The sequence below is a fragment of the Moschus berezovskii genome, chromosome 10, assembly GCF_049115385.1.
Source record: "Moschus berezovskii isolate FMDL1 chromosome 10, NW_MosBer_1.0, whole genome shotgun sequence".
NCBI classification, from domain to species: Eukaryota; Metazoa; Chordata; class Mammalia; order Artiodactyla; family Moschidae; genus Moschus; species Moschus berezovskii.
The window spans coordinates 94,151,634-94,179,295 of NC_142469.1; the positions used below are offsets into that span (position 1 = coordinate 94,151,634).

General features: G+C 44.8%; 1 protein-coding gene across 7 annotated transcripts in view; it reads right to left on the reverse strand.

The window, feature by feature from the left end:
* Positions 1–27,662, reverse strand: part of LRP11 (LDL receptor related protein 11) — an 88,065-nt gene that overhangs the window by 48,087 nt on the left and 12,316 nt on the right. For all 7 annotated transcript variants that reach the window (XM_088840819.1, XM_055433847.2, XM_055433841.2 and 4 more), the window contains exons 3-5: positions 13,215–13,356; positions 6,771–6,896; positions 5,780–5,986 (exon numbers count right to left, since the gene is read on the reverse strand). In XM_088840819.1, coding sequence (XP_088696945.1) covers positions 5,780–5,986; positions 6,771–6,896; positions 13,215–13,356 — 475 coding nt within the window. The remainder of the gene's footprint in view (positions 1–5,779; positions 5,987–6,770; positions 6,897–13,214; positions 13,357–27,662) is intronic.

The following is a 27,662-nucleotide window of genomic DNA, read 5'->3' on the forward strand; positions in this document are numbered from 1 at the left end:
TCAGTGAGTTAAGTCTTATTTATCCTCCCAAGCCTGTGCGGGAAGGAGGGAGCAGAAAAATCAACTTGTCTATATTTACTGTACTAGCTGATGATCCTTGTAAAACACTGGCATAGGTCACAAACCATAAGGCATTAAATTTTTTTTTAATGGCTGGGTTGGGTCTTTATCACTTTGTGCAGGCTTTCTCTAGGTGTGGTGAGTGGGGGCTACTTTTTGTTGTGGTGCGTGGGCTTCTCATTGCAGTGGCTTCTGTTGTGGTAGAGCACAGGCTCTAGGCATGCGTGCTTCAGTAGTTGTGGCTCTTGGGCTTTAAGGTGAGTAGGTTCAGTGGTTATGGCTCAAAGGCTTAGTTGCTCTGCAGCATGTGGGATCTTTCCAGACCAGGGATTGAACCCATGTCTCCTGCGCTGGCAGGTGGATTCTTATCCACGGCATCACCAGGGAAGTCCCCAACAATGAATTTTTAAATCTACTTATATTATGCTGAGTATAACATAATTTCAAATCCACAGTCAGAGGCTGTGGATTCCAGTCTGGTGGTTCAGGGATGACGGAAGAGGAAGGAAATGGGGGCTGCTGTCCAAACAGAAACCACACATTGTGGGAGGCCCTTTCTAACACTTTCAAGGCTCTGTTCTTTTCTTCCCATTTTCTTTACCCTGGACTTAAAAAAAAATATTTTGGCTGTCTTAGTACCCAGACCAGGGACTGAACTTGGGCCTAACCACTGGACCACCAGGGAATTTCGACCCTGGACGTAATAATTTTGTGATTTTGATGGACATTTAATAAAATGAAAATATTCATAAGTGAGAAAAATTTTTTGTAAAATAATATCTTAATTTTGTTATAAGTGAATAAATGTACATGTGTGTGTATATACATTTTGTTATGGATCACAATAAACTGTGGAAAATTCTTCAAGAGATGGGAATATCAGACCATCTGACATGCCTCCTGAGAAATCTGTATGCAGGTCAAGAAGCAACAGTTAGAACTGGACATGGAACAACAGACTGGTTCCAAATAGGGAAAGAGTATGTCAAGTCTGTATATTGTCACTCTGCTTATTTAACTTATATGCAGAATACATCACGCGAAATGCCGGGCTGGACGAAGCACAAGCTGGAATCAAGATTGCTGGGAGAAATATCAATAACCTCAGATATGTAAATGACACCACCTTTATGGCAGAAAGCAAAGAAAAATTAAATAGCCTCTTGATGAAAGTGAAAGAGGAGAGTGAAAAAGCTGGCTTAAAACTCAGCGTTAAAAAAACCAGGATCATGGCATCCGGTCCCATCACTTCATGGTAAATAGATGGGGAAACAATGGAAACAGTGAAAAACTTTATTTTGGGGGGGGCCCCAAAATCACTGCAGATGCTGACTGCAGCCATTAAATTAAAAGACGCTTGCTCCTTGGAAGAAAAGCTATGACCAACCTAGACAGCATATTAAAAAGGAGAGACATTACTTTGCCAGCAAAGGTCCATCTAGTCAAAGCTATGGTTTTTCCAGTAGTCGTGTATGGATGTGAGAGTTGCACCATAAAGAAAGCTGAGCGCCGAAGAATTGATGCTTTTGAACTGTGGTGTTGGAGAAGACTCTTCAGAGTCCGTTGGACTGCAAGGAGATCCAACTAGTCCATCCTAAAGGAAATCAGTCGTGAATATTCACTGGAAGGACTGATGCTGAAGCTGAAGCTCCAATACTTAGGCCACCTGATGCAAAGAACTGACTCATTTGAAAAGACCCTGATGCTGGGAAAGATTGAAGGCTGGATGAGAAGGGGATGATAGAGGATGAGATGGTTGGATGGCATCACAGACTTGATGGACATGAGTCTAAGAAAGCTCTGAGAGTTGGTGATGGACAGGGAAGCCTGGTGTGCTGCAGTCCATGGGGTTGCAAAGAATCAAACACGAGTGACTGAACTGAACTGGGAGAAAACGCAACAAATTGTTAATGGTGAGTTTTGCTAGATGATTTTCAGTTTTCAGTTTCAGTTCAGTCGCTCGGTCGTGTCCGACTCTTTGCGACCCCATGAATCACAGCACGCCAGGCCTTCCTGTCTGTCAACAACTCCTGTCCACAGAGTCGGTGATGCCATCCAGCCATCTCATTCTCTGTCGTCCCCGTCTCCTCCCACCCCCAATCCCTCCCAGCATCAGACTGTTTTCCAGTGAGTCAACTCTTCACATGAGGTGGCCAAAGTATTGCAGTTTCAGCTTTAGCATCAGTCCTTCCAATGAACACCCAGGACCGATCTTTAGAATGGACTGGTTGGATCTCCTTGCAGTCCAAGGGACTCTCAAGAGTCTGCTCCAGCACCACAGTTCAAAAGCATCAATACTTCGGCGATCAGCTTTCTTCACAGTCCAACTCTCACATCCATACATGACCACGGGAAAAACCATAGCCTTGACTAGACGGACCTTTGTTGGCAAAGTAATGTCTCTGCTTTTTAATATGCTATCTAGGTTGGTCATAACTTTCCTTCCAAGGATGATTTTACTTCTTCATATTTTTCTGTATTTTCCAAATTGTCTACAGTAAATACATATTACTTTAGTGATTAGGAAAAATAATATATAATAGAAATAATAATTGGATATTATCTCGCTGCATCTATGAAACTCCATTCTTTACACCTTCACAGCCCAAGTCAAAGGTTTATTATTAAAAAGAAATAAATAGAGCTGCAGGGACTTCGCTGGTAGTCCAGTGGGTAGGACTTTGCACTTCCACTGCAGGGGGCATTGGTTCCATCCCTGGTTGGGGAAAAAAGATCCCCTGTGCTGCTGAGTCATGGGATGAATGACTCCCCTACCCCCCAAATAAGGAGAGCTAAAAATATATTTCAGTTCAGGTGTCAATGCCCATTCACCAATGGTGGCAGCCTGGAGCATTACTTGCAAAATGATTCTGAAGTTGTCTTCCCCCACCCCCTGCCCTGACAGGAGACAGAACTGGGATCACAGAGCAGGATCTAGCATGGATTAGGGCTTATGGAGGCCTGCATGAGTCTACGGTTATTTGTCTTCCCTGAAACAGACACCAGGCTGGGGTTACCACTGAAGCCCGTATTAACCAATGAGGAAACTGAGGCTCAGAGACATGAAGCAGCTCCTCGGGGTTCTAAACAGAGAGCCGGGACTAGACCTCAGGAAGGAGACTGGCCTTGGGTCTCCACTCTGTTTTCAGCTAATTCATTCAAGTTCACGTGTGCCTCTCCAAGAAAGTGACGAAGCAGGAGTTCCCCCGCTGTGGCCTCTGAGAACTTCATTCATTCAGTCAATTTCATCCCTGCTGCCAAAGACATCTGGTCCCCCCGACTCTGCTTCTTAGGCAGCTCTCTTCTCCATATAAACATTTCACACCGAGAAAATGGATTAAGACAAAGTCCAAGCATTGGATGAAGTGACAAAGTTCTTCCATTAGGTGGCGGTAGCATCAAGGAACAGATAAAGCAAGTCTCTGAAGGGCACTTGCCTAAAGGTTAAGATTTCTGCCCTTGAAGTGCAGAGGCTGGGGGTTCAATCCCTATTTGGGGAAGGAAGATATCTGTGGTATGATCAAGGTTTTGCTTTTTTTGTTTTTTTTAAATCTTTTGTAGGGTATTTTGTAGATATATTTGTATCAAAGCACTTTAAAGTTTACAAAGTAGATTAACTTTGTAGATAAATTTACAAAGTAGATTAGAAGGAAATATTAAAAGTTAATGTCAATAAAAGGGTGGTATTTTAAGTCATTTCCATTTTCATTATTTGTATCTTCTGGATCTTCTATAATGAACAAAATAGTTTCATAAAGAAGTTACTGAAATAGTGAGAGATTATTTTGGTAATATTTTGTCTGTGCAGTTCGGCCTCTTGTCTGATTGAGAGAAGATACTGGACCAGCGTGGAAGAGAAAGGAGACAGGCAGGCCCTTGATATTGTTTCTAATTTAAATATGAAGGGTGTGCTAACAGGGGGTCTGATGATCAAGGTGCTGGGTGCTTTCTGTCTTTCCATCAGTCACCAGGTCTTTGGGAAGGTTATAAAGGAAATGGCTGGGAAAGCCGATGTGTGGGGCCTGTTTGGCACTCAGGTGACAGGAGCCCTGCCAGGAGTTCGATCCCCACTGTGCTGCTACCATCGCTAGCCTTTGGCCCTCAGCAGCAGAACCAAGCCCACCCAGCACCCTCTAGTCCTGATCCTGGCCCACCTGCTAAAAAGACAGTGGGATCTGTCTTACACAAAGGCCTTTGCTGTAGGCTTCCCAGGTGGTGCTAGTGGTAAAGAACCCACCTACCAATGCAGGAGAAGTTAGAGACGCTGGTTCGATCCCTGGGTCAGCAAGATCACCTGCAGGAGGGCATGGCAACCCAGCATTGCCTGGAGAATCCCATGGACAGAGAAGCCTGGTGGCCTACGGTCCATGGGGTCACAGAGTTGGACACCACTGAAGTGACTTAGCACGCATGTGCACAAACGCCTTTGCTACTTCTTCTCCATGCAACCTACTCTGGTCAGTTGTGGTGTTAATCCTGCCCTCAGTTTGAAGTTCAGTCCTTGGTTTGTCCCTTTCTGGGTTTCCTTGGTGGCTCAGTGGTGCATAATCCTCCTGCCAATGCAGGAGACACAGGTTTGATCCCTGGGCTTGGAAGATCCCCTGGAGAAGGAAATGACAAGCCACTCCAATATTCTTGCCTGGAAAATCCCATGGACAAAAGAGCATGGCAGGCTACAGTCCATGGGGTCGCAAAAGAATCAGACATAACTTAGCAACGAAACAGCAACAGATTTTGGTAAAATGTATGCAGAGTTTTGAGTTCTGAAAGACATTCACAAAAGCATACAGAAATGTGATCATCTATATTTCTCTCTCCTATGTCATATAACTATCCAAATATAAAAGTGTAAAAAATTTTTTAAAGAGAATCCTATAATGCTTTAGGAGTATGAATGTATTTTAAAACATTATTCGCCATCTTTTAAAAAAAGATGATAGATTTAGTTAAATTGGAGGCATGACACTGAATTACTAGCACATGCTACTTTTTCAACATAGTACATTATTTTCTATACATTCACTTGCTTAGTGTGAAAAGGATTTACATAAACATGTAGGGGTTATACTGTTTCACCTCAAAATAACCTAAAATTTAGCACTTAGGGCACTAGTTTCCTTTAACATAGGTGTTAAATCTTTTAAACTCCACCTTATTTACAATAAATGTATTGATACCTCTGGAGTATGTGTTTTGTTCAGTTGCTAAGTTGTGTCCGATTCTTTGCAACCACAGGAATGGCAGCCAGGCTTCCCTGTCCTTCATTATCTCCCGAGGTTTGCTCAAACTCATGTCTATTGAGTCAGTGATGCCATCCAACCATCTCATTCTCTGTCGTCCCCTTCTCCTCCCGCCCCCAATCCCAGCCAGCATCAGAGTCTTTTCCAGTAAGTCAACTCTTCGCATGAGGTGGTCAAAGTATTGGAGCTTCAGCTTTAGCATCAGTCCTTCCAATGAATAGTCGGGGTTAATTTCCTTTAGGACTGACTTGTTTGATCTCCTTGCTATATGTACATATTTATGAATGTATTTAATAGGTGTTCCTTGCTACAAATAATCAGCAAAAATGTCAGGTTTTTTTTCTTTTTGGCCAAATCATTTTCTTTAAGTCTGTCCTTTGTTTTAAGATATTTCCTTAACACTCTTCAAATAGAAGCTTACTTTGAGCCAAGTGTCATTATAGAAAATGAGACTGAGAAAATCGGCTTCAAGTCCTTACCTGGCATCTCAAGATCAATGTGACTTTCTGGTCCCCAAAAGGTGGAATGATTCTTCTTCTCTGTGGTTGATAATTCAGGTGGCTGTTTTGGGGTGGTAGCTTTCTCGGACTTTTCTAGCGACGCACTCCGGCCCACATCTGTGCTTGGTCCCGTGGTTCTAGGCTGTGCTGTGGTTGTGTGGGTCACCATCTTTCGATCAACGCTCACTGAGAGTGAAAGAGCTACGATCAGTTAGGTTTCTCCCCTGACCTTTACCAACAACCACCACATTTGCAACAGATTTAAAGCATATCATCTAAGAGATTTCAGAGCCTTGTGGCAAACTACTAGCTCTTGTTTCCAAATAAGTCATCAGTTTTCTTTCAAGAAGTAGCTTTCTGAAAGTTCTCATAAAGAAATAGACAAAGACACACTTCCACCTAAGGTTCTGAGATTAGTCATGCTTCCTTAAGTTCTTCATTCAAGTACTTCCAGTTCTTCAGTAAACTTTTCCCAGCCCTTTCTTGCCGTATTTACGTATACATTGTTGTTGTTCAGTTGCTAAATCGTGTCTGACTTATGTCCCCATGAGCTGCAGTATGCCATGCTTCCCTGTCCTTTACTATCACCCCGAGTTTGCTCAGATTCACAAGACTGATTTACAGCTCTGACCTAGCGACACCCTAATGTCATGATTTTTCTAAAAAATCTATCAAAACAAAACATTAACTCATTTTAGTTTTTTAAAAAGCGTATGCTAAACAGCCTTTTTCGGATGGGGAAGACTCTTAGAAAATTGAAAACTGTCTCTTAAAATGTCAAGTAATACCAAAAGTTGACACTTGTAATTTGCATTAAAGATTTACAGTAAATGTCTATTGAATTTAAGGCATAGCTTGTTCACATGAAGTTATACTGAAACCAGGCAGAAAAAGAACACTGCTGAGTGTGCATTTACTGTCAGAATACAGACATCCCTGCTACCCCCAAAATGTGGTGCAGATGACTCACGATTTTGACAGAAAGCTTCATCAGACCCGTCAGGACACTGCTCCACTCCGTCGCAAGCCAGCGTGATGTCAATGCAACAGCCATCGTCACAAAAGAAGTGGTAGCGTGAGCAGACACTCGAGCATCCTGTTTGTAAACAAGTCTCAAGTCACAGGAGTGCAGGAAAGGAAAGGGCTCCCACCGTGTCAGGATTAACTGAGACTGTGTGTATGATGGAATGCCTTTGGGTAAGGAGATGCAGGCAATGAGGGGACAGTCTGAGCAGCAGCAGTAGGTTCTGCAAAGTTTAGGGGGTTTCTTCTCAACCCTCCTGACTCAACTCTCAGGAATCACCATGGGCTTTTCATCTTAGGGTCCTTCTCCAAGCCAACAATGCTAAAGAGGCGGGAACAGAGAAGCAGCAGCTGCGGTCTTCCCCATCCAGCTCTGGGTCTCCCCCTTCAGGTGACTCACTCCGCATTTGTTAACCCATCACATCCTCAGCAGGCCCCTAACACTGGTTCATCCTCTGCACAGCACTTGGCTGGCTGACCCTATTTTATCAGAGACACTAGTTTTTTTAAGTGTACCATTTTTAAAGTCTTTATTGAATTTTTACAGTATTGCTTCTGTTTTATGTTTTGGTGTTTTGGCCCCGAGGTATGTGGGATCTTAGCTACCTGACCAGGGATCAAACCTGTGCCCCCTGCATTGGAAGGTGAAGTCTCAACCACTGAACCGCCAGGGAAATCCCTGTTTGTTTGTTTGTTTTTAATTTGTCATTTTTAATGATTTTAATTTTTTAAAATTTATTAATTTATTTATTCTTGGCTGTGCTGGGTTTTCCTTGCTGCTCAGGCTTTTCTCTAGTTTCAGTGCCTGGGTTCACTGAGGTCTCTTCTCTTGTTGCTGAGCACGGGCTCTAGGGTGTGAGGGCTGCAGCAGTTTCGGCTCCCGGGCTCTAGAGCACAGGTTCAGTAGTTGTGGTCCACGGGCTTATTTGCTCCACGGCATGTGGGACCCTCCTGCGTCAGGGATCCAACCAGAATCTCCTGCCTTGGCAGGTGGATTCTTTACCACTGAGCCGCCTGGGAAGCCCAGCTGCTGCTGCTAAGTCGCTTCAGTTGTGTCCGACTCTGTGTGACCCCATAGACAGCAGCCCACCAGGCTCCCCCGTCCCTGGGATTCTCCAGGCAAGAACACTGGAGTGGGTTGCCATTTCCTTCTCCAATGCAGGAAAGTGAAAAGTGAAAGTGAAGTCGCTCAGTTGTGTCTGACTCTTCGCGACCCCATGGACTGCAGCCTGCCAGGCTCTTCCGCCCATGGGATTTTCCAGGCAAGAGTACTGGAGTGGGTTGCCACTGCCTTCTCTGAAGGGAAGCCCAAAGATACCGCTTTCTACATGCTATGTGTGTTTTACATTCACATTTCTTAAATAATAATTTTTACTGAGATCAACTTTCTACTATTGAACCCTTTTCTACGAATAATGAAATTCCCTCCATTTTGGAGTGGCGGTGGTGGTTTAGTTGCTAAGTTGTGTCCGACTCTTGTGACCCCATGGACTGTAGCCTGCCAGGCTCCTCTGTCCGGGGGATTCTCCAGGCAAGAATACTGGAGTGGATTGCCATTTCCTTCTCCATTTTGGAGTGCTCAAGAGCTTTTAACCCTCAGAGCTACATGTATTTTCTTGAAAGGCATTCCCTGTGCCCCCAGGTCCGGAGTAAGCCAACTAATAACCGCTGACACTGGTGATACAGACTAAAGGTATCAGGCTAAAGGAGTCACAGGGAGTCTATATTCTCCAGGGACAGATGGACTAGGTTGCTGTCTCAGAACATAAGAGAACAACACATGATGATATTTCTGAGCATGGAATACACGTCCAAGCGAGTCTTGGAAGCATTCTACTGGAAAGAAGTTCAGTTAAAACGCTGGGAAAAGAGTCCATCTGGGTGGAAGGCAATTTGAGGATACCTAGATTCTGAAGAAAATGAAAATAAGTGAAGAAAATAAATGGTGGTAGGGACTTCTCCTGTGGTCCAGTGGTTAAGAATCCACCTGCCAATGCAGGGGACAAGCGTTCGATCCCTGGCCTGGGAGGATCCCACTTGCCACAGAGCAACTAAGCTGGTGTGCTATAACTACTGAGCCTGTGCTCTAGAGCCCCGGAGCCACGACTACTGAGCCCCCTGGCTTAGAGCCTGTCCTTTGCAACAAGCGAAGTCACCACAAAGAGAAGCCTGTGCACCACACCTCGAGAGTAGCCCCTACTCTCTGCCATTAGCGAAAGCCCTCATGCAACAAAGACCCAGCGCAGCCTGAATAAATGAATGTCTGTGCTTAGTGCTTAGTCACTCAGTCGTGTCTGACTCTTTGTGACCCTCTGGACTGTAGCCTGCCAGGCTCCTCTGTCCATGGGATTTCCCAGGAAAGAATATGGGGGTGGGTTGCCATTTCTTCCTCCAGGGGAATCTTCCCAACCCAGGGATCAAACCCGTGTCTCCTGCGTCTCCTGCATTACAGGTGGATTCTTTACCCGCTGAGCCAATACAGAGCCCTAATAAATAAACAAATATGTAAACACCTATTAAGAAATGGTGGCAGAAAGAAGGGGACAAAGGGAGTCAGCAGTTCTGGCTGAGCGCCTGGGGCTAGAACGGAGGATCTGCTTCGGTCACAGGGAAGGGGCTGGGAGGAAAAGTGAAGGGAAACTGCAGACGCCAAGCCATGGCGCAGCCTCTGCTCACATCTTCTGAACTCACGACACGAAAATCCTAACCACCTCAAGGCTTTCCTGACTCCCTGGTAACTATGGAGACAGATCCATGCGAACAGTTTATCCATGTATTTCTGGATCCATGGTCTCCGGACTTTTTTGACCATATATATCTCCCATCTATAAATCATATGCATGTGCCACTGTAGTAACATATTTTAATACATGTTATAAAATAGACTGAAAATTTAAAGAGGATTAAAAATGAATACAAATATAAGTTCTGATATTTTCTTTTCCATCTTAAAAAATGTCTTGACTGTCTGTGGGGGATCCTATAGGGAGACCACACAACTGGGTTATCTTGGAAGGGTCGGTTGGCTTGCTCTCGGAGTAGATTATTGTTTGGTTTTTATTCATTTTGACTAGATTATTTTTTGCAAAGCTTGAAAACATGTGGCCTCTATATCCAAATCTGAACCAAGTTATCACAGAAACAAGGGTATGTGCTTGCCTGTTTACTACAGAACTTGCCACCTTTGATTATCAGAAAGCAAGCTAGCCGCAAGATCTGTGTATATAATGAAGGGGACAGAAGCCCTCTCAGTTCCCATCTCTCATTTTCAATGTCTCTGTGGTGTCCTATGGCTTCTCAGGTGACTTGGTGGTAAAGAATCCACCTGCCAATGCAAGAGACTCAGGTTTGATCCCTGGGTCAGGAAGATCCCCTGGAGAAGGGAATGGCAACGCACTCCTGTATTCTTGCCTGGAGAATCCCATGAACAGAGAAGCCTGTTCTGGGCTACAGTCCATGGGTTCGCAGAGTCAGACACAACTTAGTGACTGAACAGCAGCAGCAGCAGCATGTAGTGTCTTATTAACTTTAATTCAGTTTGTTATTCCAATCTAACCAGTGAGTGATTCCAGAAGGCAGTTAACACAACAGAATTCTTTTTATTTTCTGTATAAAGTTATATACATAAGATCTCTATCTCTCAAAGTTGCTCAGTTGTGTCAGACTCTTTGTGATCCCCCTGGGCTGTAGCCTACCTGGATCCTCTGTCCATGGGGTTATCCTGGCAGTAATACCTTAGTGGTTTGCCATTCCCTTCTCCAGGGGATCTTCCCAACCCAAGGATCAAACCCTGGTCCCCTACATTGTAGTCAGATATTTTTTTACCATCTGAGCCACCAGGGAAGCCCTACATAAAACCTATTACACCCGACTGGCCTTTCAGTAATAAGAGGTGAATCATATCACCCTCCGCAGCTTCAAATACACTTTTGTCATCTTGAGAAAGGCCAGAAATGTACAGCTGGCAACTTGGCTGCTCTCTAGTTGCCTTGGGAGCCCAGAAGACTGGCCAGAGTAAATAAATCAAAGCAACAAGTAGCTGGTTGATGTCAGCCCTCTGCCTCCATCAGCTCAGGCCATTTCTCCCTTTGCTAATTTCTGTAGGGCTGACAGCTGCCCAGGAGCACTTTGGTCCCTGGCTAGGGAGCCCTGCTCCCAGGAACACAGCCCTCCAAGCACCTCCCCACTGGCCGTGACCTCGGCTGGACTGGGTGCCACTGTTTTCTACCCCCCACCTCCCCTACTTCCTGCCCCAGTGCGTGGTCAGCGTTGCCAGGTTTAAGTAACTGGCTCTTCTGTATAGCTGCAGTAAGTCCACAAACAGGGCCTTGCTCCAGGACGGACTGGGACGCTGGCTGGCTCATTCCCCATCGCTGACTCATGGTTCCCTACTGGACGGGAGTTTGGGGTACTATTTGCAGCCGCTTCCTTCCTCCAGGTCAAACTGAACCGTGGTTGAACAGGAGTGAGCCAATCTGATTTTAAGATGTACTTGTTTATTTTTGGCTGCACTAGGTTTCCGCTGCTGTGCTCAGTCTTTCTCTAGTTACAGACAACGGGGGCTACCCTCCAGTTGCGGTGTGAGGGCTTCTCATTGTGGCGGCTTCTCTTGTTGCCCAGCGTGGGCTCTAGGGCGTGCGGGCTTCAGTAGTTGTGGCACATGGGGCTTAGTTACTCTGAGGCATGTGCAGCCTTCCTGGACCAGGGATCGAACCTGTGTCTCTTGCATTGGCAGGTGGATTCTTAACTGCTAGACCACAAGGAAAGCCAGCCGACCTAATTTTGAATGTTGCTAGTATCTATATCTTGGTAGCACTGTATCTTTGCGGAAGGCAAATTACCAAGGTGGCAGAGTTCTTAGAATTCTGAAGTCTCCTTCCTTCATTTCTAATATGCACACTGACCCTTGTCTTTGGTGGAAGACAAGGTCAGCCAAAGTCCAAGCAAATCCAATCATTTTATTTTTTCTCCCGACTGCTCGCTTATGATCCAAATACGGAAGAATCAAGGATACAGGAGACAGGCTACAGGTCTGCCAGAGCCAGGGTTAGTGAAGGCTCACTAATCAGGGCCGGGGATCAGGTCTGTGGAACCCATCACCCATGCTCGCTTCCTCGCACACAGCTCCCATTCACAGCAGATGCTGAGAAAGTATCCCCCGACCAAGTGACAGGACTCTAGACACACAGACGATCTCTGCCATACATCTATAGCTTTAGCGCTGCCAAGTTCAATTTACATTTTTTTTAACTTAATGAGCTAATCTTAGAACAGTAGATGTTTGGGAAAGCAAGAAACAGATAAATGAGAGAAATGAGTTTACAATGAGCAACAGAATGTGGGAACCATTATATATACGTCGAGCTATATTATCAATGTATCTGTGCTTCTGTGTAAAGTGTCCACGAAAAGTTTTCATCAGTCCTTTTAAATTGACACGTGCACTGTATATGTTTTAATTTGTTTTAAATCTACCTCTTAGCTGCGTTCTTTGATCATAATATCAACTAGCCCACCCTCCTTTAAGTAGGAGGGTGGTCCCCACCCTCTCCTGGGAAACCCAGATGTCTTTTATGAAACTGCATCAAGGAAAGATGGGACATCTCTAAGGTCCTGTGATTCACACAGCCTATTGTCATCCCTGGAGTGTGAAGTTCTCCCCGGCTCCACTCCGGCAGTGTCACTTAACATGAAATATAGTGGAGCCTAGCTTTGTAATCATATTTTTAGTTAAGATTTTCCCACTCAGCAACAGCCAAAAATAAAATGGAAGGGCCCATTATATTGCCCAGTTAGAATATAAAATGGTAATTTTTTTTTCATGTGGACCATTTTAAAAGTTTTTTTTATTGAATTTGTTGCAATATTGCTTCTGGTGGTTTTTTAAAAAAATTTTATTTATTTATTTTTGACTGGGCTGGGTCTTCACTGCTGCTCGGACTTTTCCTCTAGCTGTGGTGTGAGGGCTCCTCATTGCGGCGGCCTCCCTTGTTGTGGAGCATGGACCCTGGGGCATGCAGGCTTCAGTAGCTGCTGCACGTGGCTTGGTAGATGTGGTTCCCAGGCACAACTTAGTTGCTCCGCCACATGTGGGAACCTTCCCGGACTAGGGATAGAACCTGTGTCCCCTGCATTGGCAGATGGATTCTTTACCACTGAGCCACCAGGGAAGCCCTTGCTTCTGTTCTGCGTTTTGGTGTTTTGCCCTCAAGGCATGTGGGCATCTTAGCTCCCCAGCCAGGGATGGAACCTGCAATCCCGGCCCAGGAAGACGAAGCCTCAACCACTGGACACCAGGGAAGCTCCTAAAATGCCAGTTTAACACCACCCTTCCATCCACAGCCTGGCCTCATTGGCCACCGTGAATGCGAGGGAAGGGCTTTCTTCTCACCTCCTATGGAGAAGGCCACGGGGAGCACGGTGACTGAGACGTTGTCGGAGCTCCTTTGCCCAGCAGTGTCCGTCACTGTCAACTGAAAGGTGTATGTTCCCTCATGGAGGTGGGACAGCTTCAGGGTTCCGGACTGAGGCACCTGATACCCAAACAGGAAACATCATAGTTAAGAGCCCGAAGCACAGAATCTGACATCCTCCTGAGCTGGAAATCGGTGCCATCCTTGGAGCAGTCCTATGACCCCCTTCTCCACTCCTGGTCCTAGGTCTCAGAATCCTGATCACACACAATTTTAGCAGCTGGCCAGGAGACTTGAGTTCCGGTGGGTGGGCTTGGGGCCTGACACCCCCTTTCTTTGGGAAACTTTCTTCCTACCCCCACCCACATGGTTGCAAGGGAAGGGTCATCATGACCTCTCCCTATGGCCACAGGGGCGCGGCTAAGCCAAGGGGAGTGGGTGGCCAGGCAGGTGGTGAAGAGCGGATCTGCCTGGAGGAGGTGGCTGGGCAGACTCTCACTATCTCCGACTCTGGCTCAGAATCAGGCAGGCTGTGCCAGGCGGCAGCTATGCAGCATGTGACATCACTGTTTATTGCTTCTTGGGACTTAGATAGGAACGCAGGGGAACTCGGGGGTGGGTGACGACCACACCGGAGCATGCTGACGGGAGCCCCGCAGCCTCGAGCAAGGTGTGAGAGAGAGAGAGAGGCTCTGTCCTCTGCCCCAGCTGGTCTGCCCGAGCGCAGACCTCAGACTGCCGAAGGCCCGCAGCCCAGGGGTTTGCTGCCCCGAGTGTCCCGGGTGGACGGGAGGACTCCGTCAGAGTGTGGTTGTGACTGGGGGACGCTGAGTGAGGTCCAGGTGAAGTTAATGGAGATTTTAAGAGACCAGGGAAGCACTGGGCCTGGGGGCTGGGTGGGGCACCCACACAGACATCAGCCTCACCCAAGCCCTGGTCAGACTTTTGTGAAGGTGAGTGAGGTACCGGGCTTCTGGATGCCAGCACTCAGCATGCCAGTGTCCAACCTCAGCGGGCCGGGCCTTCTCCAGGAAGCCTCTTCCCAACGCTGGGGCTGGAAGGACAGAGCACCCCCTTCTAAGGGGCCAGTCCGTCCCCCTGGGCTCTGAAGGCTCCCTCTGGCCTCCCGAGGTACCGCCTCTCTAAGGCAGGAAAGACTGCATCCGGATCCAGACCTGGGTGCACACTAATTTTGGTCTTTTCAAATGAAATATCCCTTCCCTGCTTTCTTTCTTTCTTTTTTTGGGGGGGTGTGTGTGTGTGTGAGTTGACAATCTTTATCAAATGGCAGCTTTAGTTGTCTTTATTGGCAGGATTAATATGGTTTTTCAAAATCATTTTATTTATATATTGGTTGTACTGGGTCTTCTTCTTGTACTGTTCGTGGGGATCTTGTGGTCACCTGATGTGAAGGGCTGACTCCTTGGAAAAGACCCTGATGCTGGGAAAGATTGAGGGCAGGAGGAGAAGGGGAGGTCAGAGGATGAGACAGTTGGATGGCGTCACTGACTTGATGAGTTTGAGCAAACTTTGAGAGATAGCAAATGACAGGGAAGCCTGGCATGCTGCAGTCCATGGGGTCACAAAGAGTCGGACCCCACTTAGCCACTAAACAACAGCAGCAACAACAACTCGGTCTTTGCTGCCGCTCAGGCTCTGCTCTAGTGGTGGTGCTCGGGCTTCTCACTGCAAAGGCTGTAAGGCACAGGGGCTTCAGTACTTGCAGCTCGAGGGCTCAAGTAGCTGCACATCACTCCCCCGGGGCTCTAGAGCATAGGCTCAGGAGCTGTGGTGCCTGGCATGTGGCATCTTCCCAGACCAGGGATCGAACCTGTGTCTACTGCATTGGCAGGTAGATTCTTCACCACAGAGCCACCAGGGAAGCCCCTTACTATGGTTTTTAATGACCCAAATTTTCCTCTGGCCCTTATGGGGCAAGAGCACTCTAGTAAATATAGCTGACGTATGTAGAAGTTATCTCAAAAACTTTTTCAAGTAACAAGAGTTTGAAAAATCTGCTTAGAGGGGAAGGATAGGTCTGTCAGATTTTGCAGTTCGGCTGTCCACGGGCGTGATGACGATGGACTGTCTCCATGGGAAAGCTCTGAGAGCCAGTGGGTTTAGACACCAACAGAAAAGGGAGATGCCGACAACTGTGAACAGAGAGTGGATCTTGCCTGAAGGGCCTCCAAAGAGGGCTTTGCAATTGGCACCAGTCCACACCTGCAGGCCTTTCTTCTGTGAGCAGAAACTAAGTATAGTAAACCAAGGACTTTGTGGACTTTGTGTGAGATTTATTTTGATAACTGCAAAAGTCAACAAGCTCCTGTTAGTCTCCTATGAAAATTCTTCTACGAAAGGCTTCTTGCCCCTTCTTGTGCAGCAATTTGCTTAAAGAGTTTGATGTTTCACCTTGTCTCCAGACCCAGACAGAAAAGGAAGCAAACACTTTGACTTTTGGATTTCCTCATTTCACATTGTTTTTTTCCCTCTGCGGTTTTATTTTCTGGATACAGAAAATTCTTTCAGGTTTTTAAGCCATAAAAGGCAAAACACTAATTCGATTTTATTTTTTTTAAGCTTTTTTTGGCATTTAGGATCTTAGTTCCCTAAATGCCCTGCGTTGGGGGTACAGAATTTTAATCAGTGGACCACCAAGAAAGTCCCTGATTTAATTTTTTAATCTCTTTCTTGATATAGCTTGACATGTGCTTTTTCTTTTTAACTGAGGTATAGTTGACTTACAATATTAGATAAATTTCAGGTGTATAACATAGTGAATTAATAACTATTCCATTTATAGTTACTATTAAATATTGGTTATATTCTCTGCCCTGTACAATACATCTTTGTAGCTTATTTATTTTATACAAAGTAATCTGTACTTTTAACTCCCTGGCCCTTTTTAGTTTAGTTATTTAGCTAACAAAGGCTATCCTTCCTCAGCATCAATATAAGAATATATAGAACTGTAATATAGATGATTTCCCTCCAAGCATCCAGGTGTTTCTAGATGTCTCCTCACATTTACGACACTGGGAAGGATTTACACACACACACATACACACAGATGTATATGCAACATATTCAATTTTTCTTTGTTTTTTCTGGCCAAGCGCCAGGGCATCTGGGATTCCCCAACCAGGAATCGAACCACACGGTGCATTGGAAGCTCAGAGTCTTAGCCACTGAGAAGTACCACAACACACCCAATTTGTAACTTGAAAGGTACATTACCTTTAATAAAACAAAGAACTTCTAATCTCTGCCCAGAATCTGTTCTGTAGTAACAGAGGTTTCGGTGGTTGGCCTCTGGCTAAATCAATGTGTAACTCAGTCTGTTATTCTGACTTACTGCACCTCCCTAAAATAGTAATTTAGTGGCAAGGAACACACACTTGCATCTGTTTATATACCGCACATATATACATACATGATTATTAGTATAACACTTGGTTACAAAATGAGTACTACCTCTCTATTCCCCTCACCCCCACAGTTGCTTCTAAAGTATATAAGGCATTGGGCATATTGTCATAAGCAGTGACAAGATAATGTCATACAAAATATTTCAGTAAGAAATTCCATTGAACCAATGAACCCAGAGGCATGCTAGCTTTCTGCCTCGTGTCAACTTGCAAAACCGAGAACTCTGTTAGCGGTTTGAAGGCCATTAAGATCCTTGTTGTAATCCAGTGCCATCTCCCAGCACACACACAGGCTGAAGGAGACACGGGGGCAGCTAAACTGACCAACAGAGGCCAGAACATAAACTGCTACTATTAATACAATTGTCTAGATATTTCAGGTGAACATGCTTAGGTTCTGTTCTTTAGTTACATGTTCCTTTTTCTATTTACTTTTCAGAAACCAAATGAATTCAATTGTCTGTGTTTTCCTAGTCAAAAAAAGAGTAGTGAAAGTGTTAGTTGCTCAGTCGTGTCCGACTCTTTGCCTCTATCTCAGCCCAATCAGAGAATAATCATCTTCTTACAAACTTAGGAAGAAGGGCTAGAGGCACGAAGAAGCAACATATAAAATCCAAGGGGTTAAGCAAAGTTAGCAGCTGACAATGTGTAGAAATATATGTAGACATAGAAATAGAGGAAATGGGGATGTCTCTGGTGGTCCAGTGGTTAAGAATCTGCCTGTCAGTGCAGGGTACACAGGTTCAATCCCTGGTCTGGGAAGATTCCACTTGGCACAGGGCAACTGAGCCCTCATGAGGTGACTACTGCAGCCCCTGGGCCCTAGAGCCCAGACTCTAAGATGAGAGAAGCCACTGCAGTGAGAAGCCTGGATACCACAAAAAAGAGTAGGCTTCACCTGCCACAACTACAGAAAGCCCTTGTGCAGCCATGAAGACCCAGCGTAGCCGAAAATAAAGGGTATGCCTGCCAGTGCAGGAGACACAGGAAATGTGGGCTTGATCCCTGGGTTGGGAAGTTCCCCTGGAGAAGGGATAGGCTACCCACTCCGGTATTCTTGCCTGGAGAATCCTCATGGACAGAGGAACCTGGTAGGCTACAGGTCCATGGAGGTCACAAAGAGCTGGACACGACTGAGTGACTAAGCACAGCACAGCACAGCATATGATTCCAAATTCCATGCTCGTGGTCACTGTAGAATCCTACCTCCAGGTTAGCAGAGCTTTAAGCCTTCCGGGTTCTTACTCCAAGAATCATTTCTTTTACTGGAAATATTTATTTATTTTTTTGGTGGTAGAATTTATTCTTTTTTAAAAATTTATTTATTTTAATTGGAGGCTAATTACTTTATATTGTTGTATTGGTTTTGCCATACATTGACATGAATCTGCCCCAGGTAAGACCTGAACCAAAGCTCATGCACAAAGCAGCTACCTGTTGTGGCCTGAAAAAGTCAGATACTCCTTACACACACACACACACACACACACACAAAGTCCTTTAAAACCTCTGAAAGCTCTCACCCGCCCCCATCCTCACCCCACTACCCACCCCAAAATAGAAGTGCCAGGACCTTTGAAGGGAGTGACAGAAGTCAGGTTTAAATGCAAGAGGACCTGGAAGCCCAGACTGACTGCAGATTTTGTGATGCCAGAAGCCTATTGTGCTGTAAGCTGTCTCTGGAAGCTCTGTGTTCCTGAACAGGAAAGAGACTTCAAAAATCCTGCTGCTATCGGAGTACAGCTTTCACAACTCAGCTTACTCAGATTTATTTTTCACGCGGGCTTTTAATCCTTCAGGGAGATTATTTTTCAACCATTCCTGCTGTTGCTGCTAAGTCACTTCAGTCGTGTCCGACTCTGTGCAACCCCATAGACGGCAGCCCACCAGGCTCTCCCATCCCTGCGATTCTCCAGCAAGAACACTGGAGTGGGCTGCCATTTCCTTCTCCAATGCATGAAAGTGAAAAGTAAAAGTGAAGTCGCTCAGTCATGTCTGATTCTTTGTGACCCCATGGACTGCAGCCTACCAGGCTCCTCTGTCCATGGGATTCTCCAGGCAAGAGTACTGGAGTGGGGTGCCATTGCTTTCTCTGTCAACCATTCCTAATAAGTATTTTTTCTTAAAGAAAAAAAAAAAACCAGTTAAATAATGAAGCCCTTGAGCTATTGTGTAAAAAAATTCATGCCTAAAGAGTAGTCTACCTTAAAGCTCCAGGTTAACTTTGAAACAAAACAGGTATGAATTATTCATCTATTTTGCTCTCATGTATCTTCCTATTTAATTGGAACAGTAAATCCTAGGATTTGCTGTGGAGTCGGGGGTAGGTTGTGTTTTTTGTTTTTTTTTTACTGACTGACACCACCCTTCATTTTTGAAACAAGATACAAAGAAATCCTTAAAGCCACCCCAGAATATTCATACATGTGCACCAACTTATCCCCAGATGTTTCTTAGGAAATTTGCAGCCTTGATAATCTTCTATCTCTCAAAAATGCCCTGTGGGCTGCTGTAACTTTTTTGTCCTTTATTAAAATCTTCAGGTGTATAAAATAGCTGAGAGGCAGTAATGTTGGTGAAATTTTGCTGAGGTCCATATCTGTTTTGTTGCCTGCCATATGGTGTTTTTGCTTCCCTGTCCCCCCTTCTGTCTTTGCTCTCACCCCCAGGAAACCACTATTCTCTGGTTTTTCAGTGTAAAAAGTAGAATTTTGGGGGGCTTCCTTGATGATCCAGTGGTTATGAATATGCCTACAAATGCAAGGGTGCTTAGTCACTCAGTCATATCCAACTCTTTGCAACCCCATGGACTGTAGACTGCCAGGCTCCTCTGTACATGGGATTCTCCAAGCAAAAATACTGGAGTGTATTGCCATGCCCTTCTCCAGGGCCAGTACAAGGGACACGAGTTCAATTCCGGGTCTGGGAAGATCCTGCGTATCTCAGAGTAACTTGGCCCGTGTGCCACAACAACTAAGCCCATGTCTAGAGCCTGCAGGCTGCAACTACTGAGAACACACATTAATGACTGAAGCCCGCACACCCTAGAGCCTATGCTTAGCAACGAGAGAAGCCACCGCAATGAAAGGCCCAAGCACCACAAGGAAGCATGGCCCATAAATAAAATAGATGATTAAAAAAAAAAACAAACAAAAACCAAACTGCACTTTTCAAAAAAGTCCTGCTTAGAAAAAAAAGAGAAAAAAACACTGTCCCAAAACCAGTGGAAAAATGATGGTCCTCAAGAAAGGAATCAGTGGAACTTTGTTTCCTTGGGTAATTACAAAAGGGGACTGTGTGAGACTTATAAAAGTGTCATTGTTACTTCTAAACTTACCAAGTCTGTTAAGCAATTCCAAAAGAAACATATTATCCTTGGATCCCCAGAGGGGTGTGTGTGGAGGGGGAGAGTATCTGGAAACCAGTGGAAAACTGGTGGTCCCCAGGAAATGAATCAGTGGAACTATAACTGTTTGCTTGAGTCAGTACAAAAGGGGCCTGAATGGGACTTACTTCCAAAAGTGTCACTGTCACTTTCAAACTTAGTGTTTGTTAAGGTTACTAAATTTAAGTAATTCTGAAATAAACACATTATCCTGTATCTCCAAAACGGGGGACAAAATACTGTTTTGACCCAGACTGATCTGGGGTGGCCTCCACCTGCAATCGAGAGCTTTGGTTCTGGCGACTGAGGTCAGGGCACGGCAGTGAGAGCTGAATCCTAGACACTAGACCAGAGGTCAGGGACGAGGCCCTGGCCCTTTGGCTTTGCAGAAAAGAATTCCCACAAAGATGGGAAGTAGTGAAACAAGTGTTTCTTAGGAGGACAAAGAATACGGTACATGTGGATGGACACATGGGCGGATTCAGAGAGTCACGCCCTAGTGTCGGTCTGAATCACTTTTATGGGTGATTTTATGACATTTCTTCCTTTGGGTGTCCTTTGGCTGATCATTTTGATTTGCCTGGTTGAGAAGCCGTATTAGGAATATTTCAGGATCCTCCCATGCGTGCATGCACATCTCTCAGGCAAGATGCATTCCACCAAAGAGGTCTATGGGTAGATTTGACATCATTCCTTTTTTGACCTCCAAGGAGCTTTCTAGTTGGGAGGGTCTCCTTGATTTCAAGAATGAGAAATATGTAATATGTGATCAAACTGCCAACATCTGCTGGATCATGGAAAAAGCAAGAGAGTTCCAGAAAAACATATATTTCTGCTTCATTGACTATGCCAAAGCCTTTGACTGTGTGGATCACAATAAACTGTGGAAAATTCTGAAAGAGATGGGAATACCAGACCACCTGACCTGCCTCTTGAGAAACCTGTATGCGGGTCAGGAAGCAACAGTAAGAACTGGACATGGAACAACAGACTGGTTCCAAATTGGAAAAGGAGTACGTCAAGGCTGTATATTGTCACCCTGCTTATTTAACTTATATGCAGAGTACATCATGAGGAACGCTGGGCTAGAAGAAGCACAAGCTGGAATCAAGATTGCTGGGAGAAATATCAATAACCTCAGATATGCAGATGACACCACCCTTATGGCAGAAAGTAAAGAGGAACTCAAAAGCCTCTTGATGAAAGTGAAAGAGGAGAGTGAAAAAGTTGACTTGAAGCTCAACATTCAGAAAACTAAGATCATGGCATCTGGTCCCATCACTTCATGGGAAATAGATGGAGAAACAGTGGAAACAGTGTCAGACTTTATTTTTGGGAGGCTCCAAAATCACTGCAGATGCTGATTGCAGTCATGAAATTAAAAGACGCTTACTCCTTGGAAGGAAAGTTATGACCAACCTAGAGAGCATATTAAAAAGCAGAGACATTACTTTGCCAACCAAGGTCCGTCTAGTCAAGGCTATGGTTTTTCCCGTGGTCATGTATGGGTGTGAGAGTTGGACTGTGAAGAAAGCTGATCGCCGAAGAATTGATGCTTTTGAATTGTGGTGTTGGAGGACTCTTGAGAGTCCCTTGGACTGCAAGGAGACCCAACCAGTCCATCCTAAAGGAGATCAATCCTGGGTGTTATTGGAAGGACTGATGCTAAAGCTGAAACTCCAGTACTTTGGCCACCTCATGTGAAGAGTTGACTCACTGGGAAAGACTCTGATGCTGGGAAGGATTGGGGGCAGGAGGAGAAGGGGACGATAGAGAATGAGATGGCTGGATGGTATCACCGACTCTGTGGACATGAGTTTGAGTGTACTCCGGGAGTTGGTGATGGACAGGGAGGCCTGGCGTGCTGTGATTCATGGGGTCGCGGAGAGTCGGACAAGACTGAGCGACTGAACTGAACTGAGCTGAATCTTTTATCTGGGCAGGGGCCCAGCCTCCTCTCTCGATGGTCCCGCTATGATATTTTGGAGTTTCTGTCCACAGGGAACAAACTCCAATGCTCGCCCTGGGGGTGTGTGTAGGGGGTGGGGGTGGGAGGCATGAGGTAGGGCGTCCATCTATCTCCTACCTCAAGACCAGAGTTTGGAGGATTTCCTCTACAGGCACTGGATGAGGTTTTGTTCCCTGTTAAAGGCCTTCTGGGCACTGTTGAACACAGGGAGTAAGTATTTGGGGTTCCTTGGGAGAATCTCTAAGAGAACATTACACAGGCACCAACACAGTCTGTCTGGGTGCAAGACAGGACTACCAGAGACCATATGGATACCATCGAAGGAAAGACCATCTCAGAATAAATAGAATAACATGCTTTTTGACTGTTTACTCGGTGCCGCTCACTGTTCCAGGGGTCTTATTTGCATTTGTAGTTCATCCTTTCATCACAGTAATAACGTTAGGAGAACCACTGACTGAAACCGCCCACTCGCTCTGGCCATGTTCAACAGTAACCACTTGTATGAGTTACCCTACAGCAGTAAGGAACGTGGAACCTCCTGAACTACTTCCACCAGAAAGAATTCGGCAAAGGTCAGAAGGAGAGAGCAGAGGCCAGTCCATACGTCCGACTGTGTGTGTGTGTGTGTGCTAAGTCGCTTCCGTTGTCTCCGACTGTGTGACCCCATGGACGGCAGCCTGCCATACTCCTCTGTCCACGGGATTCTCCAGGCAACAATACTAGAGGGGGTTGCCAGGGGGGTTGCCATGCCCTCCTCCAGGGGCGCCTCCTGACCCAAGTATCCAGCCAGCATCTCTTTACGTCTCTTGCGTTGGCAGGTGGGTTCTTTACCACTATGTCCTACCAACCTCCCAGAATCCTTCTGGCTGGAATCCATCTTGGCTAAGCAATGCGTGTGCCACCAGGAGGGACCCTGAGTCAGAATGATTGGCCAGAGACAACCTGGAAACTAATTCCATCACTGTAAAGGCCAAGACTGTGAGCCAAGCGGCAGAGCAGTTCTCCTGGGTCCCCTTATCCTGGTGTTCTCCACCCGGGCGCCCCTTCCCAGTGAGTTCTCTTACTTTGTCAGCACCTGTGTCTCCTTGGAACATTTGTGCCCAAGAGTTGGACAAGAGTCCAGTCTTGGGCCATGGAAGGGTGTCCCCGTTCATGCAATGATAATATCTTGGAAGAGGGCTTTTGTTATCCCATCTGGCACAGGGAAGTGGTGAATTGAGGATTCAAAAACCAAAGCCAAGCAGAGGCTGTGTTAGATTTTCTCTTTCATTCACTGTTAAACTGACTCACTGAGGGAGGAAAGAAATAGTTGAAATGTGATAGGAAGCTTTCTCAGTTATTTATGAATATCATTTCTCTTTCTTTTTAAAATTTAGAAACAGTCTAGTCCCCTTTGCTCCTCTACCCCTACTCCATGGCCTAGAATATCTAGTATAACTTTTATTAAAGGGATTTACAATTTGTTTCATGAAGACTAGATATTGTCCAGTAGCCAAGAAAAAACAATAGGTGATACGTGTCTAGGATCTCCTTTGATGAGATGCAAAGTAATTGTTAGATAGCTCTCAGTGGCCCTTCCTAACATCAGTGTGATGCCAGAGTATGGAACAATGCTGACCTGCCCATCTTGCTACAAAGGATGATAAAAATTTGAGGGTTAAAAGGGAAGTTTTTGAAAGGTTAGCAAAATAGTCAATCATTCTTTTTTTTTTTTAAAAAGGAGCCGATCAATTAGTTAGTGTTAGCATCCTAGTATGGAGAAGGCAATGGCAGGCCACTCCAGTACTATTGCCTATAAAATCCCATGGATGGAGGAGCCTGGTTGGCTGTAGTCCGTGGGGTTGCTAAGGGTCGGACACGACTGAGCGACTTCACTTTCACACATTGGAGAAGGAAATGGCAACCCACTCCAGTGTTCTTGCCTGGAGAATCCCAGGGACGGGGGAGCCTGGTGGGCTTCCATCTATGGGGTCGCACAGAGTCAGACACGACTGAAGTGACTTAGCAGCAGTAGCAGCAGCAGCATCCTAGTGAGTACAAAGTATAGTTCTAGGCTTCAGAAGACAAAGGGAAAAATTATTAAGAAAGGAGGAAAGAAAGATGAGAAGGAAGAGGAAGGACAGAAGGAAGAAGAAATGGGAGAAGGAAGAGAGAAGTGAGGGGAGGGAAAGAGGCAGGGGGAGAAATCCCGGCAGCATCCACATGACTGAAATCCCTATTCCACTCATCACTGTCCCTCATTGAAAGTAATTCTAAAGAAATCCTTCATAATCCTTATAAATTCTGTTCTGATAGTATAGATCATATATATTTTCTTGACCTGTTATCAACAAACATAAATGAAAACAGAAGACATATATAGTGATTAATAGCCTTTACTCTTCAAAGATCACATGGGTTCTCTGGAACTTTGTGTATTGGTTAAACAACCCAGGCTGCCTTGAAAACCCTGCTGACTAAATGTTTAGAAAGTCTTTCAATATGTTTTTTAATACTCTCCTTAATATATATGATTCTTTCCTTTTGTGGTCATTTTCAGTATTGACCCAGATTATAGCCCAGGGAATCTGACCGAGGAGGGGTAAACCACAAAACATCTCCTACGTAAGACAGAAGACAATCTGAAATTTGACATTTATTTTGTGTTCTCTTCACCCTAGGACAAAAATTCAATATTCTTCTTTCTATTTATATTCCTTTCCCAGAAAACCTTTTCTCTAAGCCTCAGTTTTAAAATACCGTTTTTGGAGCAGACCAACCATTCAGTCTCACGAAACGTGAGTTTTATCAAGAGGGACCCATGTATCTGTCTGCTCAAGACAGTCTCAGTTTATCTCTGTGGTGCTGGTATAACTATTATTTCCACTTCCCAAGCATGTTTCAACGTAGATAATACACCTGTTTGTAAAAATTAATTATTTATGGCAGACACACCAGTGTGCAACTGGTTTTAAGTTAATAATGAAGTTATTAGTGTAAACAATATCCATCATTTAGTAGGCTTCCGTTATGTGCGGCTCCACCTCCAATGCAGGAGACACAGGTGGGGAAGATCCCCTGGAGAAGGGAATGGCAACCCACTCCAGTATTCTTGCCTGAAGAAACCCCATGAACAGAGGAGCCTGGTGGGCTATAGTCCATGGGGTCACAAAGAGTTGGACACGACTGAGCAACTAACACTTTCACACATATTATTTTAAGACAGTTTAGCTCAATTTTCCACATCTGATAGGTGGAAATCAATCCACAGATTTATGAATTTCAGATCTCCCTGAACACTGTCATACTCTATATCATATTTTACATTCTGACTTCAGATTTAATGTATTACATTAAGTAATCATGAAACTCAGTAACATATAATGGACTATCTGAAAAAAGTGTCTTCTTACATTTAAGAATGTGTTATAGAATACTATTCAGTTAAATGGATGTAGAATATCATGTTAGAGTGCAGAAAATATGTGACTTTAAAATCAGAAACCTCTTGGGAATTCCCTAGTGGTCTGGCAGTTAGGGCTTGGCACATTCACTGCTGTGGTCTGGGTCTAATCCCTGGTCAGGGAACTAGATCCTGAAAGCCGCATGAATCAGTCAAAGCACAAAACAAAACAAACAGATCCTCTTGGTCATTGCCAGTCATCTCTCTTACTTATTTCCTTCATAAATGAGGAAACCATATGAGCTTTTCCATAAGAACATGAGCTTTTCCTTATGCTTAGTTGATTTAATGTGCTGAGAACAATACTGGACACACCCTAGATGCTAAAATAAGGTTAGCCATTAATTTTATCATAATTAAGGTGGCAGCATAATTCTTCTTATGGGATTCCCTGGTGGCTCAGACAGTAAAGCATCTGCCTGCAATGTGGGAGACCCGGGTTCAATCCTGGGGTCTAGAAGATCCCCTGGAGAAGGAAATGGCAGCCCACTCCAGTACTCTTGCCTAGAAAATTCCATGGATGGAATTTAGCTGACACAATGCACAGAAGAATAATAAACACTAGGTTGGTTGGCAAAATGTTCATTTGTTTTTCATCAGGTTTAACATCTTACAGAAAAACCCAAACAAAATTTTTTAAACTTTTAATTTTGTTTTGGGGTGTATAGCCAGTTAACAATGTGATAGTTTCAGGTGAACAGTGAAGGGACTCAACCATACATGAACAAACTTTTTTGCCAAGCCCAACATAATGGATGATACTCAAAGTTCAAAAATTATTTCCATTGTAGCTGAAAACTACACTGAAGTATAAAAAGGATAAACATATGGCCTTGCAGTCAGGTTCAATAAATCAATTACACAAACACAGAATGGGAAAGACCTCAAGATGGCAATTTGTGTGGAAAGATGAAGCAGGCTTCAGGTGTTCCTTCTAGTGGAAAGCTCAACATGAACCTACCCTGGAGGAGGAAATGGCAACACACTCCAGCATTCTTGCTTGGAAAAAATCCCATGGACAGAGGAGCCTGGCATGCTACAGTCCATGGTGTCACAAAGAATTGGACATGACTCAGCACACATATTTGTAGTTTCTAATGGAAAGTTCAGCATGAACCTATAGTGAGAAGCAGATACTGAAATGGTTTATGGAAATGAATCTTCATTAATAGAAGTGAGACAATGTCTGGATCACAGGAGGTAATAGTCTGTCAGGAAGAACCACAGTTTAAGTATGGGTTTCAACTAGGGGGGGTCAGATTTTAAGAGGGGCGTGGATTAACCTGAGAAAATCTAAAAAAGGCTGGATGGTGGACAGTCTAAAAACCAATTCATATGAGGAACATCGTAAGAACTGGGAGTGTTGGTTTCTGAGAAGACCATTTCCAGTGGTGACATTCATTAAAAAAAAAAAACCCAAACTTTAATTACTGCTGCATAGAATAAAAATATGTGTTCAGTGCTTTTCCAAAAGGAAGACCCAACATAGATGCATAGAAGTAACAGGGAGGCACATCCTATTGGCCCAGTAATGAGAGCTGATTAAAGATGTCATAGGACATGATGTGAATTAGTGAGCTTTCATCTCTGGAAATGCCAGGCAGATTGGATGGCCACCAGAAAGGAGGTGAAAGCAGGGGCTCTTGTATGGATAGGAGACTGGGTAAGATGCTGGTCGAAGGTCTGGTCCAATTCTAAGACTGTATAGTCTTTGGATAAATCAACGTGTTTAAATAAGTCTTGAGGGGCTAGCTGATTACTGTTCTTGTTTTCACCCCAAGAGAATAGAAATCAGTGTTTCCTCACAGTGGGAAGAGCCTGTGAAGATGTAGGAAGGAGAAGACAGCCACCTGCAAGCCAAGGAGAGAGGCCTTAGAAGATAGCAGACCTGCCGACACCATGACCTTGGACTTCCAGCCTCTAGGACTATGAGAAATGCGTTGTTTAAGCCATCCAGTCTGTTGTACTCTGCTATGGCAGCCCTGGCAAACCAACACAGATTTTTCTCCACCTTCTCTGAACTGGAGTGATTTGGATGAAGTTCATCTGCCTAAGCTAGGAAATACTCTTGTCTACAAAGAGACCCAGCAGGGTTAATAAAAAGCCACTTTCCTAATGACCGAAGACTCTGTTGATACAGCAATTCAACGTCTGGGTATTTATCTGAAGGAAACAAAAACACTAACTCAAAAAGACATA